Source organism: Paramormyrops kingsleyae, chromosome 24, assembly GCF_048594095.1.
Source record: "Paramormyrops kingsleyae isolate MSU_618 chromosome 24, PKINGS_0.4, whole genome shotgun sequence".
Taxonomy (NCBI): domain Eukaryota; kingdom Metazoa; phylum Chordata; class Actinopteri; order Osteoglossiformes; family Mormyridae; genus Paramormyrops; species Paramormyrops kingsleyae.
Window position 1 is genome coordinate 13231235 of NC_132820.1, and position 21356 is coordinate 13252590.

General features: G+C 52.0%; 1 protein-coding gene across 12 annotated transcripts in view; it reads left to right on the top strand.

Moving 5' to 3' along the window:
• The window catches only part of LOC111850619 (protein Aster-B-like), a 63926-nt gene that overhangs the window by 34646 nt on the left and 7924 nt on the right, over nt 1-21356 (top strand). For 4 of the 12 annotated variants that reach the window (XM_072706214.1, XM_072706206.1, XM_072706205.1 and 1 more), the window contains 11 exons: nt 1478-1570; nt 3607-3627; nt 12838-13036; nt 16585-16605; nt 18478-18562; nt 18757-18860; nt 19020-19115; nt 20042-20122; nt 20309-20424; nt 20760-20925; nt 21082-21310. In XM_072706214.1, coding sequence (XP_072562315.1) covers nt 1478-1570; nt 3607-3627; nt 12838-13036; nt 16585-16605; nt 18478-18562; nt 18757-18860; nt 19020-19115; nt 20042-20122; nt 20309-20424; nt 20760-20925; nt 21082-21310 — 1211 coding nt within the window. Of the gene's footprint in view, nt 1-1477; nt 1571-3606; nt 3628-5312; nt 7152-12837; nt 13037-16584; nt 16606-18477; nt 18563-18756; nt 18861-19019; nt 19116-20041; nt 20123-20308; nt 20425-20759; nt 20926-21081; nt 21311-21356 lie in introns of those variants that run through there. The other 8 variants (XM_072706209.1, XM_072706212.1, XM_072706208.1 and 5 more) reach the window with 8 other exon arrangements.

Here is a 21356-nt window from a genome sequence, read left to right on the forward strand (position 1 = left end):
TTTTTTGGCTTGTCAGATTTTACTTTAGAGTTAAAGTGCATAAAATAAAGTTAAAACTTGTTTTGACATCTGTAGTTTGATTTTGAGTAGGGGAGGGGGAAATCGATTAAAATCGAAAATCGGATTTACTGTGAAAAAAATCGGAGATTTTATTTTTAGGCTATATCGCCCAGCTCTAGGTTCATGTATGGTGAAGGTGTTTCCCACGTGCTTTCCTACACGTGATTTTACCACTCATGGATAACGCTCTAAACTTGGCGCTATCTTTGCACCCATCAGTGCAAAGATAGCACTGCTCAGGCCAGAGGAACACTGATGCGTATCTCAGACCCCTTCCATTGCTCTGCACAGACCCATACTGACACTGCGTACATGCTTCTCACTGCAAACGCCTCACTGGCAGAGCATATCTGACCTCAATGTGGCTCGTCCTTTCACTGCTTGCGTGAGATGGCAAACGACAGAGTGCAGGAATGACTCGTCTTTGAGCCAGGAAGCTGCAGACTGGTCTGCGGGGGGCGGCGTTCTTCGTGGGTGTGCGTCGTACCCTTTCTGGAAGGCCCTGGGCCAGCTGCTTGTGTGACAATGTAGCTGTGTAAATGTGGCTGCTGGTTTGGTTTCTGATCTGCATCGGTTAAGAAGCATTTCCCAGTTTAAAGGTGAACTGAGATGAGCTGATATGCGTGTGAAGATGTCTCAGTGCAGTGGGGTTTTCCTTGCTCTGTGCCACTTCTGTCCTGAATTGCCGCTTCCTGTGGTAAATGTCAACTGCAGCGTGCTGGGTTTTTCTGCTTTAAAACACACAGCAGACTCACGACAGCAGAGAGACAAGCTGGAGCCTGAAATTCGGGTTGTTTTTACTGATGGTTTAAACCATTTAAAACTGTTAGGAATGAGTCACTGACACAAATCAGGAGCCTCAGGTATAACAGCCAGATTCGTCTCTATTAGTGCGTAGTAGGTCATGCAGCAAACTCAAAAACTTCAGCAACTGACTTTATCAGAACTGTTTAGCAGTTTAAGTGAACTGTGGGTTGCGATTCAGGTTTCTAACCTCTAGGGGGTGGGGTCAGGTCAACCCATGTCTGCAGATTCATTGCAGATTGAAGTACATTTATTTGCATTTGTTTAGCTATTTAGCAGGTGCCAACCCATGGTTTTTAAGGAATGTGCCAAGTGGACACACAAAATAATGCTGGGGTGTTTATGTTGCCCTCCAGTGGACAGATTTTTTACTGCAACGCACTGCTGCCTTAAGACTTTGCTTCTCTTTGGAGAAACGTACTTCTGCATTGAAAAAGGAATTTATGAAGAATTAAACTGTGGTTCATAAAGGAGCTGGATTAGCAGGAGCCATCCACAGCCTTAGTGCGCTGCACCGTTTCCGTGCCGACGCCGTGAGCATCCGATGCACTCCGGTCTGCTGCGTTTCGGTGGTTCACAGCTGTCCGTCTCCGTCTCTGTCTCTCTGTTCCAGGCATCAGAGCGGCCAGCTCAACAGCCATGAGGACGACAGTCTCCATCCCCCACTCACCACTCACTTCCTGAGTCCCTTCATCCGTGAGGAGAGGCCAGTACTCTGTGTGTGTGTGTGTGTGTGTGTGTGTGTGTGTGTGTGTGTGTGTAGGTGTGTGTGTCTGTCTGTCTGTCTGTGAATTACGTTTTTATTACGTTGTGATAACCAAATGTTCCCCAAAATGTAATTAAAAATTTTTTTTTTTTGACATTGTGGGGACCATTTTTCAGGTTCCCACAAAGATCTGTGAATGCAATCAAAAAACTTTGTCTCATATTTAATTTGGCTACTTATGGTTAGGGCTGGGCTGGGTTAAGGTCGTCATGTTGGGATTAGAGTTTTCCCATAGAAATGAATGGTGCGGGAATACCTTACCTTATGGGGACACAATGTCCCCACAATGTGATGGATATCCGTTTTTTTCCCCCCCTTATTGGGACCAGTTTCCTGATCCCCATAAGGGACAACTCAATTTTATAAAAACCTGTGACTGCAATGAAAAACTAAAAATGCAAAAACTCTTGTATTTTGTCCGGTTACTTATGGTTAAGGTTAGGACTGGGTAGGGGTTAAGCTTGTCATAGTTAGTGTCAGCATTCTTCAAATAGAAATGAATGAGAGGTCCCCATTAAGATATGTTTACCCGACGTGTGTGTGTCTGCGTGTCTGCGTGTCTGTGTGTCTGCGTGCACGCATGCTTCCTTCCATGATATAATGTTATCCTCAAGAAAACAAGAAGGAGTGAGCTACTTAAGTGTCTGGTGCTTTTTTGCAGAGAATGAGGGACTTGCACTTGTCTGTGATACGTGATTTAAACTGGCAGCGGATGGTATCTCTAATGTTGGATCGTCTGCTTAGAAGTTTGAGTGTTTTGCGTAGGTGTGTGTTTTCAGAGAGGCATGGCAGGATTACAATAGGGTGCCATTGTTGTTTAATAACCGCGAAGTGTAAATAAATGCTGTGATTCAGCCCCGGATGTTCAGTCACCCGACACGCGGTTTACAGGAGGAAAGGTGACATGTGGCTGGGCGTGCTGCAGCGCTGGCGGGGGCCTAGGCGGACATGCTGCTCCTCGCCATTGCTGCCCCTGAGCCGATGCGCCCCCCCCCCCCCCGTCCTGAAGTGTCTGTGTGCGTGTTGGGCAACAGCCACACGGGCATATCAGCCTCTTTCAATGCGTTTGAGGCGTATATTTTCATGCAGTTGAATGATCTAAGGCTGTGATGTGTGGATTGAGTTAGGAAATCTCCACATTCGGGACCCCTGTCTGATTCTGACACTAGGGGGTGCTGTTCTGCAGGGCAGGACATGCCTTTGTCTCCCCAGGGCACAAAGCTGCCAAGGTGATCCTGGCACGTGTGTCTGCATAGGTGCACATGGAGTGCTGATCAGCCTCCTCGCTGGGGGGGTGAGGGGGGGCTCTGCCTCAGTCAATCCATTTATTTTCTTTTTTTTTTTTTTTCCTGCACTTTTTTTGGTGTAAGTGTGAGGGTGGGGGTGTTATGGTAAAATTGATGATGGAGGTGGGTGTTTTGTTTGAGGCACATGAGCGCCCCCTGTTGGATCCTTGTACAGGCAGCGTGGGAACGCACACAGTGGCCGCTGAAAGCAGACGATTTCCTGTCTGCTGCGGGTACCATTTTTCTGGCGGATGTTTGCTCATCCTGTGTGTGTGTGTGTGTGTGTGTGTGTGTGTGTGTGTGTGTGTGTGTGTGTGTGTGTGTGTGTGTGTGGTCACTCTGCCTTCTGTTACTGTGAAGGACCTGAGTTCAGAGGTTCGCTGCCACTGTGTGGTAACTGCTGTCATCACCCTCAAACTCCCCATCTCAGTTTATGGTTTATGTTTGGATCCCTATGGGTCCCCCCCCCCCCCCCCCCAGTGTTTTTTAGTGCGTTGACAATAGCGCCACCTCCTGGTGACTGCCACCATCTCTCTCTCTCTCTCTCTCTCTCTCTCTCGCTCTCTCTCTCGCTCTCGCTCTCGCTCTCGCTCTCGCTCTCTCGGGACATGACCCTGAGGCCAGGCCGTGTGTGAGGCTGTTGGGCGTAGCAGCCGTCTAACCTTCTGGTTTCTCTCTCTTTCCTTGCAGGGCTGACGGGGACAGACTGAGGTAAATACTTCCATTTCTGATTCTGCTCCAGTTTCCTGGCCCGAGCTCTCATTGGTTGGCCCGTGAACCATGTGACCAGCTGAGCCATCATAACCAGCTCACTAGCCATTACTTCTCACTTTATACTTATGATCTTTGCCGTGTGTCTCCGTGGCTCTTATCTGATAACGGATGTTTCCACTTAAATGGTCATCTGGGGGTGAGGATGTGACCACACTGTTTCACAGGAGTGCAGCTTCTCACCCCCCCAAGCCAGACACACACACATACACACCTACACCCTTTGAGCCACTGTGTGTGAGCCAGACCACTTTCCCTCTCTGCTCGAGTTCCCTAAGCTGCCAACATGTCTGCTGCTGCCTGTGTCCATTTCATTACCCTGGACAGGGGGGCTGACGGGCTGGTTCTGTGTCTGGATCCGATACGGGCTAGAACCTGTGTACAACGCTGACGGGCTGGTTCTGTGTCTGGATCCGATACGGGCTAGAACCTGTGTACAACGCTGACGGGCTGGTTCTGTGTCTGGATCCGATACGGGCTAGAACCTGTGTACAACGCTGACTGGCTGGTTCTGTGTCTGGATCCGATACGGGCTAGAACCTGTGTACAACGCTGACTGGCTGGTTCTGTGTCTGGTTCCGATACGGGCTAGAACCTGTGTACAACGCTGACGGGCTGGTTCTGTGTCTGGATCCGATACGGGCTAGAACCTGTGTACAACGCTGACTGGCTGGTTCTGTGTCTGGATCCGATACGGGCTAGAACCTGTGTACAACGCTGACGGGCTGGTTCTGTGTCTGAATCCGATACGGGCTAGAACCTGTGTACAACGCTGACTGGCTGGTTGTGTGTCTGGTTCTGATACGGGCTAGAACCTGTGTACAACGCTGACTGGCTGGTTGTGTGTCTGGTTCCGATACGGGCTTGAACCTGTGTACAACGCTGACTGGCTGGTTCTGTGTCTGGTTCCGATACGGGCTTGAACCTGTGTACAACGCTGACTGGCTGGTTGTGTGTCTGGTTCCAATGCGGGCTAGAACCTGTGTACAACGCTGACTGGCTGGTTGTGTGTCTGGTTCCGATACGGGCTTGAACCTGTGTACAACGCTGACTGGCTGGTTCTGTGTCTGGTTCCGATGCGGGCTTGAACCTGTGTACAACGCTGACTGGCTGGTTCTGTGTCTGGTTCCGATACGGGCTTGAACCTGTGTACAACGCTGACTGGCTGGTTCTGTGTCTGGTTCCGATACGGGCTTGAACCTGTGTACCACGCTGACTGGCTGGTTCTGTGTCTGGTTCCGATGCGGGCTAGAACCTGTGTACAACGCTGACTTGCTGGTTGTGTGTCTGGTTCCGATGCGGGCTAGAACCTGTGTACAACGCTGACTTGCTGGTTGTGTGTCTGGTTCCGATGCGGGCTAGAACCTGTGTACAACGCTGACTTGCTGGTTGTGTGTCTGGTTCCGATGCGGACTAGAACCTGTGTACAACGCTGACTGGCTGGTTGTGTGTCTGGTTCCGATACGGGCTTGAACCTGTGTACAACGCTGACTGGCTGGTTCTGTGTCTGGTTCCGATGCAGGCTAGAACCTGTGTACAACAATGACTCGCTGGTTGTGTGTCTGGTTCCGATACGGGCTAGAACCTGTGTACAACGCTGACTTGCTGGTTGTGTGTCTGGTTCCGATGCGGGCTAGAACCTGTGTACAACGCTGACTTGCTGGTTGTGTGTCTGGTTCCGATGCGGGCTAGAACCTGTGTACAACGCTGACTTGCTGGTTGTGTGTCTGGTTCCGATGCGGACTAGAACCTGTGTACAACGCTGACTGGCTGGTTGTGTGTCTGGTTCCGATACGGGCTTGAACTTGTGTACAACGCTGACTGGCTGGTTCTGTGTCTGCTTCCAATACGGGCTATAACCTGTGTACAACAATGACTGACTGGTTCTGTGTGTGGTTCTGGGTCCCTGTTTCTGATAAACGGGTCAGATCATATGATCACCAGCCGGAAATAGCTCAGTGCTGCCCCTGGGGGTGTACGTCTGCACAGGCAGCGTGTTTGCATACAGACGCACAGCCTCCGTCTGTCCTCACAGCGTCCGAGCAGCTGATAGGTTCCAGTCCCTAGACACTGCAGATTATGGTCACAGACGAGTTTCGGTGTTGCTTCCACCGGCTCTCGAACCCGCAGTGCCTTCAGAGCCCCAGGTGGTCACTCTGTCTGCCACAAGAAAGGTGGACACGCTCTGCATTCGAGGTGTGTCCCCCCCCTTTACGGGGGGAGCAGAATGGAGTGATAAATGGAAGGTGCATGTGATCACCCCGCCTTCTGCTCTCCCTCTGTCACGCAGAGGCATCCTCCAGCAGATTACGTCACCAGTCGTGGATTAGCGGCATGCCAGGCTCACCCGATCACCTGACGCCGCGTCACCACCTCCCATTGGCCGGCCCCCACACACCCTCCTGGCATATGGCAGCCTTTTGTTCCACCCCCCGTCAGCTGCTTCCTCTTTCTGTTTTTAGATGTGCAGAGAAGCGTGACACCTTTGTCATTTAATTAGGGAGGCTGAGCGGGGCAGCGAGGGAGTGGTCAGGGCTTGGTGGGCGTGGCCGAGGCCATAAGGGCGTGGTTAGGGCTTGGTGGGCGTGGCCGAGGCCAGAAGGGCGTGGTCAGGGCCCTGGCCCACATGACACGGAGCCGGCAGTGAGGAGCGTCGGCAGAGCCCGTCCCTGGAGCTGTCCGTTCAGCACCCCCGGTCCGGTCAGTGAGAAAACATAGGTGACAAAGGAGCCATAAATACATCAGTGATAAGTGACGAGAGTGACTGTTCCAGCCACCACCCCCATCGCTGGCTGCTCGGTGACTGTGACTCAGCAGCCCCCCCCCATGTCCCCATACCACGGCATGACCGTGACTGCGCCTCCCAGTCGAGTATGAGGACGAGCTGCACTCAGGCTGAGGGAGCAGCTTCCTGATCATTGTATCCTGGATCAGATCTCTCCCCCCCCCCCCGCACGTTAAGGGATTAAAGGCCAGCTGCTTCTCCAGGATACAATGATCAGCGCCCCAGGCGGGGCGGGGGGACCGGTATGGGGGCGCTGAGCTCAGAGCCGTGCACTCCCCGCTGGGCTGTCGGGGGAGGGGCAGAGCTGGAGCATGCTCAGTAAGCACAGCACAGCACAGCGCAGCTCATGTTGTTTAACTGCAGCAGGATCGGGAGGGAGAGAGGCGGCTGCATCTGGGAGCGACTGCGTATTCGGCGACACGCGCGCGCTCACACACACACACACACACACACATATACACACACACACGCACGCAAGCAGGGCCCCCGGCGCAAGATGCACTGAGGGGTGGCGTGCCCGAGAGCGCGGCAGCGCCCAGCCGGAGGGCAGAGACGGGTGCCACGTGGGCCGAGGCTGGGGCTCCGCAGCCCGCCGGCTCGACATGAATGGCTCGCGATCGAGGCGTCATGGCTGTGAGAGATAATGCAGCACACCTATGAGGGGCTTCAAGCTCGCCTGGTAAGTGTGTGTGTGTGTCTGTGTGTGTCGCGCTCGTGTCTGTGTGACTGTCGGTTCAGTATGCACAATGAAACGAATGAATACATTTCTTGACTTGCAGAATGTAAATTCACAAATGATGTTCAACATGGGAAAACTTCACGCTAATTGTGGCTGTGCATTGGCTATAGTCAACCGTACTCCGAGGCTTGGGAACATTTTGGGCTCACAATAAATTTCTCCAACATTAGAGAGAGTGTGCTTGACAAGACCAGGACTGTCTGTCGGTTCTGTTATACCAAAGTGGGATATGTTGCTGGAAGCACGTCCAACATGTGAAATCATGTGAGTGTGTATGACTGGAGCGAGGCTGAAACTGCCTGTTGCATTTAAGGTACCAGGAAATTCTGACCAGGCCAAAAAATGACTACAGCTATAGGAGTGTTAATAGAGAACCCAGACTTTGGACGGGATTTAGTTCATTATAATAGTTATGATGTTATATTTTGGATTTAAAAATTTATTTTACATGTTAATTTGTACAGTGTGCAAATATACATCTCTTAGGTTTTGTTAACACTTTGACAGAAGTATTGCTTTTGGTTAAACAACTGTTCCTAATTGTGTTTTAATTATAAATTATTTCAAAATAGGTTCAGCTTTTCCTGCTATATTGAAATTTTACTGAACCGTGAATTTTATGTACTGTTACCCCCCTAGACTGTTCTACCTAGAGCAGGGGTCTCCAGCTATTTTTCCCAGAAGGCCGTTTTCTGTCAGGAACTACCAACATCCACTGTATCCAAAAAAATGCTGACTTGGGGAGGGGTGGGGTAGGTTGGGGGGGGGGGGGGGCGGTATGGGGCTGACTCAGCCGGGTTTCTTTCCGGATGCAGGGCGGAGCCGCTAGTTGGTGACCGCTGATGTAGACCTTTCCCTGCCCACTGCCATTTTGGGAGGAGCGAACAGGTCATCAAAGACATGGCTCAGTGGTCGAGAGCGACAGAAAGCTTGTGATATAGAAGGCAGGAAGTGTGTCACTCAACCCGGTCAAGGCTGCCTGACAGCTGACCATCGTCACCATTTCGGTCTATTTAGGTGATGATGTTTATAGAAAAGTCCCCTGTCCGGTCTGCGCTCTCTCTCTGTATCTGGGTCGATTCCCGCTGCTGGGTAGGGGTGTCAGCTCAGCTTCCTGCTCAGTCTGCTCGCATCGCTGACCTTAAGTGCCATATCCGGGGGGGGGGGCGGGGGGGGGAATCACCATTCTCCTGTCACTGTGTTTCTCTGAGCTCCTCATTTTGGGATGATGTCACTGTAGTAATGTCGGCGACAACGGACGAGAATGTGAACGTCATTCTCCAGAGCGGCTGAGCATGTCAGGTCACCCCCCCGTGACACCCCCAGGCGTTTCGGTCACGTGGTAGGGTGAGCGCGTTGTCCTCCTCTCTGTAATGATGGCCAGTCGATCAGGCCCCGATCATTACAATCCCACAGGTTGCACCAACGGTTGGGTATGAAAATGTGGATTCGTGTCAGACTGATGGTCTGAATGCATCTCATGCATAACTGAGTTCTTTGAATACCAGAACTGATGTGCAGTCAGAATGCTGAAAAGCGTCTTCTCCGTTCAGCTGATGTCATACTCGACCTTCCCAGTGAAATTTTAGCTGTCAAGCGTTACCGTTTTGAATACTAGCAATCTGTGTAACGTTTTATTTTGTTTTGGATGTTCTTGAGGTCACAAAAAGACGTTTTGCTATTATTTTGTTTTCGCTACATGGGTGACATCAGTACAGAGCCCGTATGTTGAACGCTGCATCATGAGGTGATGGAGGCTTCAGCCCTGGGCGTCTCATGTAGCTCCTATCGCTGAGAATCTCGCCTGTCAGGGATCAGATTTTGACCAAAGACCTGCAGATGCCAGGAGGCGCTGACGGTCTGCCAGCCCGAGGATCATCTACGTGTCTGTGCTCTAGTGATTGATTCAAATGGTCCTGGGGCTCCTACCTTATACCAGAGGAGTCAGTCCTGAGCTCTGAGAACTCTTGACAAGTAGGATCTCTCACGTGGTGTTTGGCCGGCAGCCGACCTCCCTTAATGGAGGTCAGGAGTCCGGCCAGTATGAGGCGAAGCAGACATCCTGCTGTGATGACGGATGTAAGCCTATAAACTAAACACCCAGTGTCCTCTTCTCAAATTCTGATGCTTTTTTGGAGTCTTCAAGATCAACGGAATACAGCAGGCTTTCAAGGGACTGTGGGTTATGAACCGAGAAGCAAGCGTGCCCTGGAGTAGTGTATGATTAGTGTAGCTGCCCTGGAGTAGTGTATGATTAGTGTAGCAGCCCTGGAGTAGTGCATGATTAGTGTAGCAGCCCTGGAGTAGTGTATGATTAGTGTAGCAGTGGAGCATTTACCAAGAAAGTAAATATCATTACGGGCTCAGTCAGGCAAACAGGAAGTCCAGAGTTACAGCGTAAGTCGGCTCTACCGATTTTTACCTGGAGTTCCTGCTGCTCAGTGAGGTAAAGAGGATGTCGGGGTTTGCCGTAATCAGGGCAGACGTAGCCGAGTGCCGTAGCCGAGTGCCGTAGCCGAGTGCCGTAGCCGAGTGCCGTAGCCGAGTGCCGTAGCCGAGTGCCGTAGCCGAGTGCCCTGCTAGTCGCTAAGAGGGGGTTGACTATGTAAAGCCTACTGGAGCCTGCATGAAGGCAGCAGAAGGTCTCGCTGAGCACTGACTAACTGGGTTAAGCTGGCTAACGAGACCTCTTAGCGCTTAGCGATAGCATCCGCTAGAGCCTCGCAGCGACTGGCCGCCCGGCTCCAACTCACCGGACCCCCTGTACCGGGGGGGGGGGGGGGGGTTCAGGCAGCCTGCTGAAATTACCGAGCTCTTCATGAGCACTTGTTAGATGTCCGAAGGGTCGGTCGATTCTGCTCGAATTAGAACCGCGGGCATTAAGAAGTAATGAAAGCTGTTTATTTTTTAATGTGCCGATTGTGGCGGCGCCCTGTGAGTTATTCCTGGTTTCCTTGTAACTCCTGTGTCCCTCCAGCCCTCCCCCACGTTACTAAATCCGTCACAGGGTCACGTGGAGGGCGTCTGACGCCTCACTTTGGGTCCCTGTCTCTGGCTGGTCCTGATGGAAATTGGGGACACTTTGGCTCTCTATAGTCTCATGTGACAGAGTAAATTTGTCAGGAATTATGCCCCCAGGTGGTGGTATGCTGGTGCAGTTACCCTCGTATGAATATCGTCCATCTCTATGACGTCTCTGAATGTTGTTGGTCTTGTTGGTTTCTTGTCTGTCCTCCATCACCCCCTCACTGCCTGGACTCAGCCATGCAGATGGCTGTCATCTCTAACCTCGGCCAATCGAGCGAAGAGAGAGCCCAACCCCTGAGCCCCGGATGTAGGCCGGCTTTGGTGACCCCCGGTAGGCCGGCTTTGGTGACCCCCGGTAGGCCGGCTTTGGTGACCCCCACCTCTTATGACTGCGGGGAAAGGTCTCCATCACCACATATCGCCACACCGTCATACTACCACTGGTTTTCCGGATAAATCTCTCTCCAGAATTCCTGTGCATGTATACATATATAAATCAGTCTTTCTCATATCCGGTAGTGTTGTGTTCAGCGATTTGGATATTAAGTTGTCAGGTGTATGTGTCTCAGACCACCCATATTCCTTAAACTAGTTTCACATTTTTACTCCGATTATAGCACTTTAAACTGAATCGATGGCAGGCCGCTTACAGGTCACGCTCTTGCTTCCGCTTTTCAGACCCATGCGTGTTCGTATATCGCCGCCTCCCTGGTCCATTTAGAGACCTCCTCTGCAGGGCTGCTGATCGGGGGCCGTGAATCCCCCCTTTCATTTAAGCCACGGAGGACGTACTCGCTCTCCAGATCTCCCTCTGCCTTATTTTTAGCCCAGGAGCTGAGTTCCCTGTTTAACTTTCCACAAAGATTATAGCAAAGGCATCTGGGAGATTGCTTCCCAGATTGCTGCCTGATGCATGTTCCTTTGGACGCTGTTTGTCAGGTTGGAATCTGACTCGAGTGGCTTTCCCTGTTGGAGTCCCCGAGTCCGGCTACCTTAACACCTTACTGTGTGGGAGCGAGGTGCTGTGGGAAAGCGCCACAGGGCGTCCTAGGAAAGCGGAGCCGTCTGGGACGGCCGTGAGATCCATGTCGCCCGCACACCCCGGGGCGAATGCAGGGCGGGTCCCCTTATGCTTTCATCTGCACTCCAGCCCTGTAATGGCGTGTAACTTAAGTGCAGGGGTGCCCAGTACTTTGGGGCATGTGGAAGTGGCTTTATGAGACATGTCACACTTCCCGTTTCACTGTTACAAAAGCTCCTGTGCTGCTATTCTTTATTATGATCTGGGCGTGGCGCGTTGGCCTTGTGGGCGGGACCTCCATGGCTGTGGGTTCCGGCCCAGCCTCCGGCCTGTGTATGTACAACTTGTGTGTTCTCCCCATGTCATGCAGCGTTCCTTCTGGCACGCCATGTTCCTCTCGCAAGATGTGCGTGTGTGTGTCTGTGCGTGTGTGTGTCTGTGCGTGCGTGTGTCTGTGCGTGCGTGTCTGTGCATGTGCGTGTCTGTGTCTGTGCGTGTGTGTGTCTGTGTCTGTGTCTGTGTGTGCGTGTGGCCTCCCTCGCAGACTGTGCCCCAGCCTTGTGCCCTGGGCTCCCTAGAATGGGCTGCATCCCCCCATGACTCTGACCAGGATAAGCTAATAAAACCAGAACCATTCAAATGAAGCACAGCGACTGTGAGTATGGATCAGGTTAAACAGGCCAGTGAGCAGGAGATTTTATTCGATTTTTCCACTGTAGCTGCAGCGTGAACAAACTGACCCACAAGCGACCTTTAACAGGGACTCCCTGTTCTGCTAGTTTGCCAGTCAGGGGAGTGTCTGTGTGTGTGTGTTTCTGTGTGGGGGGGGTGTTCTTCACGGAGGCTCTCTGCCCTGACGGGCACCTTTCCCTTTGCTCACCTCTCTGACATCCACGGGAAGAGTCAATCCGCCGTACTGAGCACATCTGCTTAAAGCAGGCGGTGGGCAGGCACCTTAAAGCAGGAACCCCCCCTCCCCCCCAATCGCCCTTGGTGCCCTTACAACCTCCCTCCCTGCTTGCGTCAGCAGCTCTGCCCTTCACTGTCCTGTGTTTTTCCATCTCTGCCTGCTCTCTCACATAAACACCTGGGGTGGGAACCAGGGATGAGAGAAGCATAGAGGGGGAGCGTGAGATTGGAAGCGGGTCAGAAGGAAAAGAGCAGAGTGGTGGTGATGTGAGGAGGACAGGCGGTGATGTGGTGAGGACAGGCGGTGATGTGGTGAGGACAGGCAGCAATGCTGTCTCTGTCTCACTCTGGGACAATCTGCTGGAGTGCCCTTTAGTCCTCCCCATGGACGCAGGAGCTCAACGGGATGCTGCCCAGAAACTCTGGCTTTTTGTCCCCAAGGGGCTTCGATAGATACCGTTCGGTACAAACTGTTCTGGCCAGCCGGTGAGAGGTGGTGAAGGAGCCGTACATTTGGCATTTACCCACGGCGTGGCGGTCAGTCTGACGCAAACTGCCGTCTGAGCAGAGCCGGGTCGTTTGACAGCATTCTGTGTCTTCATGGTGTTGATGTATCCGCGTGGCTGCCGCAGTGACCGCCGCCCTGTCCCCCCCCCCCCCCCCCCCCAGCACTGCCAGTAACTCGAGCCGGAGCTCCCCCGCCTGCTCGCCCATCCTGCGCAAGCGCTCCCGCTCACCCACCCCCCAGAGCCCCGAGGGCGACGCCATGGTGGAGAAGAGCGCGGAGCATGCCGCAGACCGCTCACCCCCCACCGCCGGCCAGACCCTGCAACCCCCACGATCCGGCAGCGGCGGCAAGAACTCCAAGGTGAGAACTGCACACTCAGGGTCAGACTGAAGTAATCGAACGGGTCACATCCTATAATAGACAAAGCACTTTAAAGCTGTAATGTAGCATAACCTGCCCCGGGAAAGGGGGGGGGGGTCCCTTTCTGCTTGAAAGATCTGTCATCATGAAGGTTATACCTGCAAAAACAGGCCAATCAGGAACTGGCTGGAAGGGTAACACGTGTCTGCGTTATGGATTATGTTCAATCAGAGTCGCTGTTGGCACAAAACTCATAAACTAACAAGAATAATCCTTAAGAACTTGTTACTGATGCCACAAAGTTTACTGAAGGTTATACCTGCAAAAACAGGCCAGGTTCTCATCATGCAGCAGGTCTATCTGCTATGTGGGACAGTCTAGCCTTCTGAGTCCCACAGACAGGCAGCGTTTCCAGCAGCCCCATGTCCTCCTCAGCACCGTTAGCCACCTCACGCCGGGCCTGACTTCCTGATTGGTCACAGCCTATAATGCACCACTGTTGATTGGTCACTAGCTGCTGACTCAGCACTGAGCCCGTTGTTACTGATTGGTCAGAGGTTGTGACCCCCTCATCCTGTAACTTCTCATTGGTTTGTCAACCATTTATAATAGTGCCTTACAAGTCAGACAGGAGTTCAGAAGGGATCAAGTAATTAATTTCTGAGCTACTGGTCATTATTATTCTGAAACTTTACCGAGTACTTTTAATACAAATGTAACTTTTTACTCCTTTATACTGATGGATATTGCATGGGAGAAACACTCAGGTCAAGGTTTTCACGTCTTGTGCTATATGTTGATTAATAGTTTGCATGGTGAGAAACTGAGGTGTATTGTAATCCTCAGAGTGAACTTCCTCATCGAGCCCTGGGGAGGGCGCTGCACTGTCCCCTTTCCATGCCATATTTGTATACGGGCCCCTCCAGCAGTTGGCTCCTCCCATCTCACCCTCTCTCTGCCACTCCCATCTCCCCCCCCCGGACCTCGTCACATGACCTGTCCGCCGCGTAACACTGATCTGTTCCTGTGACTGCCGATGGCACAGTGTGCTTTTGCCCTCTGATCACTGTTCTTCTTCTCATGCATGCTAGTCTCACAAGCGACTTTCCAAAGTAAGCATTGCTCTTTTATTAACCCCTCTCTTCCCTGTGTGTGTCTGCTCCCCAACCCCCCCCCCCCCCCCCCGCATCCCGTACCCCCACATCCTCCTCCCTTATGTCACCCTTCAGCTCCCTCTCCATCTAACACTCTCGCTCCTGTGGATAGTGTGTCTGCTCTGTATCCCACCTTTACACCGTCCGAAAGCAAAACGCAGCTTTTGTGGTTGTCCTGGTGATGTGGAAAGCGATGTGAGGGTCTTGCTGGGATGCTCCCTCCGCCTGTGAAAGGCTGTTGGATCGAGTCCCGGATGTGTATCATGCATTATGCCCTGGGACTTTCAGCAGGATTATTACTACTGAAATAGCACTTTTAGCTGTGCTTCTTGTTCCGTATAACAGAAAGGTTGTTGTTGTTGTTATTATTATTAATATTATAATTATTATCATAGCTCTCCCGGTACTATATGCATATCAGTTGCTGGTGGCACAATGGAACTAGTGTCAGTCCACAAGTGACAGAAAGGTGGCATTAACTGTGGTGAAGGAAAAATTACAGTGGTGTTTGTTTGGCTGTCAAACCGATTTTATGTTCCTCCTGTTTGTTTCAACTGTACAAATTATGGAGGGAAAATGATTGCATTGCAGGCCTCGTTGGCTCTGTCACAAAGCTCTGGTATCCTTTTTATTTCCCTTTCAGTATGACAGGCTAAACCTGATTAAAGTAAGCCGTCTGTCCCCCTCTCCTCCCAGGCCCGCGGCGCTCCACCCCCCCACCCCCCCAGCTCCGATGCCCTGCCCGACACCCTGTCTCTCCGTTTAGTAGCTCGCTGTCTGTTTCCAACTGGGCTGCCAGCTGCAGGCCGAGTCCCAGTGGCCGACGTGGCACCTGATTGTACACCCGGCTTGACATGGATTTAATATGAACACATGGAGCTTACAAACAATCCATTTGTACAGCAGAGATTTACCAAAGCAATCTCTCAGCTTTAATTTGGCAGTGTCATGGTTTAAGTCAACCGGGTGCTTACGATATGTTCCCCACCTTGCTTAGCAGTCTACATCTGTATCTATGTCAGTCGACGTTTTAGTTAAGCTGCTCTCACAAAGTCGGTGATAATGAATGGATCCCATGGCGAAGGATGGATCACATGATGGCCCAAGTCACAGCTGTCATCTCTAGTGGTAGACAAGACTGGGCTCTTATCTGCATTGGTAGAAAAGACTGGGATCTCATCTGCATTGGTAGATAAGACTGGGATCTCATCTGCATTGGTAGACAAGACTGGGCTCTCATCTGCATTGGTAGATAAGACTGGGATCTCATCTGCATTGGTAGACAAGACTGGGATCTCATCTGCATTGGTAGACAAGACTGGGATCTCATCTGCATTGGTAGATAAGACTGGGCTCTCATCTGCATTGGTAGATAAGACTGGGATCTCATCTGCATTGGTAGATAAGACTGGGATCTCATCTGCATTGGTAGATAAGACTGGGATCTCATCTGCATTGGTAGACAAGACTGGGATCTTATCTGCATTGGTAGAAAAGACTGGGATCTTATCTGCATTGGTAGAAAAGACTGGGCTCTCATCTGCATTGGTAGATAAGACTGGGCTCTCATCTGTATTGGTAGAAAAGACTGGGCTCTCATCTGCATTGGTAGATAAGACTGGGATCTCGTCTGCATTGGTAGAAAAGACTGGGATCTCATCTGCATTGGTAGAAAAGACTGGGCTCTCATCTACATTGGTATATATCTATAGGCAAAATTATTATGTTGCACGTTTTAGTGAATTGTTTTAGTAAATCTCCAGCTGTAGGAATGGTAATGATTCTTTTTCACAAAAGTGAAAAAGAACAAAACTGACAGCAGCACCTATGCTCTAAATGCTGTACTGTAAAGACTGTCAAATAACATAACACAAATTCTATTTATGTGCACCTCAGGAATAAGCGTTGAGGCACTGGTGTGTTGGATTCCACCACAGAGATGGCACTGCTCCCTCCTAGTGGCAGCAGAAAAGCACTGGTGATCTGTTTCATGGAGCCAGTGTGTAGGCTTATTGCACAGCCTGTTCACACCGAGCCCTGCTGACCCTGCAGAGCCGTGTCTCCACACTTTGAGTCGTCAGTCACCGATGGTCGGCTGGTGAAAATCTCAATCTGTGTCGAGCAGATTGTCTTTACAGTGCTGAGGCTGCACGAGGTTTTCCTGTTTACGATAATCCATCGTTATTTAAAGGCAACGCAGATTTGGGGAAAGCAGTTGTTACCAGTTCTGAACTATGCGAGTTTGTCTGTAGATGAACTGTAGGCACTTCTTGAGGCTTGTGGCATTTCTTGCTCTGTGTGGGGAAATGCCTGCTGATAAAATGCATGAAGGACTTTGTTAATGACCTCACTCTTCTTTTCCCTCGTTGCTCCCTGCCGGACTTTGGTGGACAGAAGAGCCAGAGCTGGTACAATGTAAGTAGCCCATGTGCCTCTCCATGTCCGTGCCTGTCAGTGGTGCTGGTCAGCGTGAATCAAGCCGCCTTCCGTGCATCTCTATGGCTCCTTGTCTCAAGCCAGTGGCTAACCTGTGAGCTGTAGCTGACCCCTTTGCCCTGGAAAATTGAAACATAAACAGCACTGTGAGATTTCATTCCAGGGCTGCTTAACCGGACCATTGGCACCTGTCTGGGGATGTTACTGAGGTTAAATTATGGTATCTGGGGGTTGGCTTGCTGCATGGGGCTAGTGAGGTTGTGCTCCAATCAAATTGCCTCTTTCATAAAACTCCGCCCATCCCCATAGAGCGGAGAGGCGCACACTGTCTCTGCAAGTCGCTCTATGTACTTTCCTGAAATCTTATTTGTCTCTAGCTGGGTTGCCGTGTTCCAAATCAAGATAACTTACCACTGACCCTAGAAAAGGGTTCGTGCCTTGGTTCTAAACACCGAGTCACGTTCGGTAGTACTCACACCTCCGTATGTCTATCTCTCAGCGGCAAGGCATTTTACAATATGGTTTTAATACGGCATATTTTTGTTTGTTCCAGATGGTACATTTTTCAGTCTCACAGAAATGTTGTATTCTGTCCAGGAAAGGCTGCACACTGAGTATCATGACTACAGACAAGCAGGATGCTGGCACTTAGGGGTGTTGCGTTCTGGGGAAATGTTTATCTCGTCTGCCTTCACATGAAATATGGCAACTTCTGATGCAAGGATCGCTGGACTGTTCTGTCCTGTGACTGCTTGGGTCCCAACGGCTTCTCAAGACAATACTGTGTTCAGAATTCCCCCTCTGTCCATGCCCCTCCCTCCCCAGAGCCTGGCCCCTCCCCTCTCTGTCCACGCCCCTCCCTCCCCAGAGCCTGGCCCCTCCCCTCTCTGTCCATGCCCTTCCCTCCCCAGAGCCTGGCCCCTCCCCTCTCTGTCCATGTCCCTCCCCTCTCTGTCCCTGGCCCCTCCCCTCTCTGTCCATGCCCTTCCCTCCCCAGAGCCTGGCCCCTCCCTTCTCTGTCCATGCCCCTCCTCTCTCTGTCCCTGTCCCTCCCCTCTCTTTTCATGCCCCTCCCCTCTCTGTCCCTGCCCTTCCCTCCCCAGAGCCTGGCCTTCTCTGTCCCTGTCCCTCCCCTCTCTGTCCATGCCCCTCCCCTCTCTGTCCCTGCCCTTCCCTCCCCAGAGCCTGGCCCCTCCCCTCTCTGTCCATGCCCTTCCCTCCCCAGAGCCTGGCTCCTCCCCTCTCTGTCCATGCCCTTCCCTCCCCAGAGCCTGGCCCCTCCCCTCTCTGTCCCTGCCCTCCCCTCCCCAGAGCCTGGCCCCTCCCCTCTCTGTCCCTGCCCTTCCCTCCCCAGAGCCTGGCCCCTCCCCTCTCTGTCCCTGTCCCTCCCCTCTCTGTCCCTGCCCTTCCCTCCCCAGAGCCTGCTCATTAGTGTGACCCTGCTTTGTGACACGTCCCCGACCTGGTGTGATGCTGCTCATTAGGGAAAGCTTGTTTTGCTGGCTTCCCAAAGCAAGGCGGCTGGTCTGGGGTCAGAGCGAGGGACCGTTTTTGTGGCCACACAAGATGTGGGTGTGGTCTTTGGAGGCACCAGTCAGGGCCAGAGGCTTCACCGTCATGCCACTCCCATTGCTCTCTGCTCTCTCTGCACATGGACTTTCGGGAATTGGGGGGGCCAGTCTACACAGCCAGTGGCTTCTGCTCCTCATTCTACCGTGGCTGCTTGCTGTGTGTGTGTGTGTGTGTGTGTGTGTGTGTGTGTGTGTGTGTGTGTGTGTGTGCGTGTGCGTGTGCGTGTGTGTGTGTGTCAGTGCACACTCCTCTGCTCACCCGTCCCCTCCCTCTCCCCAGGTCCTGAGCCCCACTTACAAGCAGCGAAATGAAGACTTCAGGAAACTCTTCAAGCAGCTGCCGGACTCGGAGCGGCTCATCGTGGGTGAGCCAGGGGGCACCGTGCCGCTGGGCAAGGCTGGGGGGGCAGCTCTCGCCAACCTGCACTCATGGGCTTGGCAGCCAGTGGCAGGATGGAGTGTGAGATACCGATATCCCAGCAACCCCTCGTCAGGGCGAGTCACTGCGACAGCAGTGGGGGCTTGGGCTTCACTCTTGACCTTTGACCTTTGCCCCCAGATTACTCCTGCGCTCTACAGAGGGACATCCTGCTGCAAGGTCGGCTCTACCTGTCTGAGAACTGGATCTGTTTCTATAGCAACATCTTCCGTTGGGAAACGCTGGTACGGCTGGAAAAAGACCCCCCCCCCCCCCGGTGATCTAACACTGAACAGGCACATGTTAGAGTAATGCATGCTAGACATGGTGTAGTATGTAGAATCCGCCGCCTGCTTCCATGTGTGTGGGCAGTGCTGTTCAGATACTGTCTGCTCCCCGTCCAGCTGATGGTCCGTCTGAAGGACATCTGCTCCATGACGAAGGAGAAGACGGCCCGCCTCATTCCCAACGCCATCCAGCTGTGCACCGAGTCCGAAAAGGTGAGGATGGGTCTGTGGGCCAGCAGGGGGCGTAGCGATTAAGGGGTCGGGTTAAATGTTGCGAGTCCTTCTAAAATGTCCTTTTAACAAAGCGCGAAGGCTGTCTGGAGGATCTCCTCAGGATCTAAAAGCCCGAGGATTCCTAGGGCAACGTCCCGCGGCGATTGTGATGCCATTGTTGTCGTAGGCCACGCAGCACTCCATGACACAAGCAAACCTCGATCGTCTGTCAGCCAGGATAAAAGTAGCAGTCAGAAAGTAGTCGGACCAAAGATTGTATATAAACACCATTTCGACCCTCTATGATTGTAATGATGACATGAATAACTAGCAAATTTGAAGAATGGTTGACTGAGAAAGTCTGGAAATACATGAATCCTCGCTACTATCTAACTAATCCTAACTAAAATAAAATACGTTTGTTACTGCAATACTTGTGTATGTGTTATCGCTTTTATTTCTTTAATTTGGTTTTTATATAATTGTTTATTTTCATTTGAAATCTAGTTTGCTTTTAGTTTTTGGTGAGGCTCATTTGTTTTTATTTTAAAGATGTTGCTATATTTTACCACAGATTTTAGTCATTGTATTTTTAGGGATAGACAGAAAGCTGTAGGACTCTCTACAAAGTGCAGCGATGTAGTGCATTGGCTCTTTCTGCATGGGATGGGCAAAGATCAGCTGGTTTTGGAAGCAATACTTAGTTCTCATTTAGTTGTTTTTATTTTCATCTCCTATTGTATCTTAGTTTTAGGAATTGTTTTCGTTAATAATAGCCCTGCCTCATACTGTAAGTACAAAGTGCACGGTTACTTTTAGTGAAATTCCTACTTATTCTTATAACATCTATTGTACTGAGTAACAAGGTCGTGGCAGTAGCTGTCCTCAAGCCGCTGTTCATCTGTTGATCTTCTGCATCTCCGCAGCACTTCTTAACCTCATTCGGCGCCAGGGACCGGACCTACATGATGATGTTCAGGCTTTGGCAGAACGCACTCCTGGAAAAGGTCAGAACCTCAGCCCGGGGCCCGGTTTGGTGGGGGGAGCCGTCTCTCTATGGCTGCTACAGTGGCACACTCATTTTTGATGCATGTGAACTGGGCCCTCAGTCTGTGCCCAGGAAGGCTCCCCCTGCTGGACAGAGGTTAGAGTCTGACACGGTTGTCTGTTGGGTGGCTGTTGTGTCCCTCCAGCCCCTCTGTCCCAAGGAGCTGTGGCACTTTGTGCACCAGTGCTATGGCAACGAATTGGGCCTCACCAGTGATGACGAGGATTATGTCCCCCCCGATGATGACTTCAACACTATGGGGTGAGTGGGGTCGCCTTTCTCCAAGCACGCCTCAGTTCACCGCCCCCTGGCCTCTTGTGGCTCCATGTCTGCTGGTCTGTGTACGGTGTGAAGTCCCACAGCGGCCTGTCCTTGATCCTGCCGTATTTCCCATAATGCCTCACTCCATATTTGTGCACCTGCGGAGTGTCTTATATGTGGGTGCCGGTGACCTTGCAGTTTTGCCGCGGCTTTTGATAAAACCCGTCCGAGCGGAAGAGGAGGAACGCTCTCCAGCCAACCATGACTCCATACCTCCCCGAAATCATCCACGGACTGTCGGCACGGTGCCTCGAGCTGGTAACCTTGACCTTCAGCTGTTGCCCCCCGCCCTGGTGCAGGTACAACGAGGAGAACGAGGCCAACGACAGCTCATCCAAGAGCAGCGCCGAGGCGCGGCCAGAGCCCAGCCCCCAGCTGCCCCGCAAGCCCCTCCCCCACGGAGGCGTAAGGAAGCACCGCGGCCGCCTGACGCCTCCTCCAGTAAACCCCCTAAATTAGCTTCATAATCATGACAGTCTAGCTTAACTATTTACCCACGTGTACATTTCAAGAATCTTATACAACCGTAAGTGCAGTTTGCATGTTCTCCTCGTGTCGTCGGGGGGGGTTTTCTGATTAACGTTCTGACCCGAGCAGTGTCTGTACCTCCCCTGCCTACAGACCGACCTCCCAACAGCAGAGGAGTACTCGAACTGCCTCGCCGACGGAGACCTCCTGGCCGTCCCACTGCCCAATGGAAAAGGGGCCGTTCCTCTGCCCAATGGTAAAGGGGAGGAGCCGGTGGCACCCTCGCCGTCGCTGGACTTCAACGACAACGAGGACCTCCCCACGGAGCTCAGCGACTCCTCAGAAACGCACGATGAAGGTTAGAGCGCCCCCTACAGCACACAGTTTGTACTACGCTCTTGTTT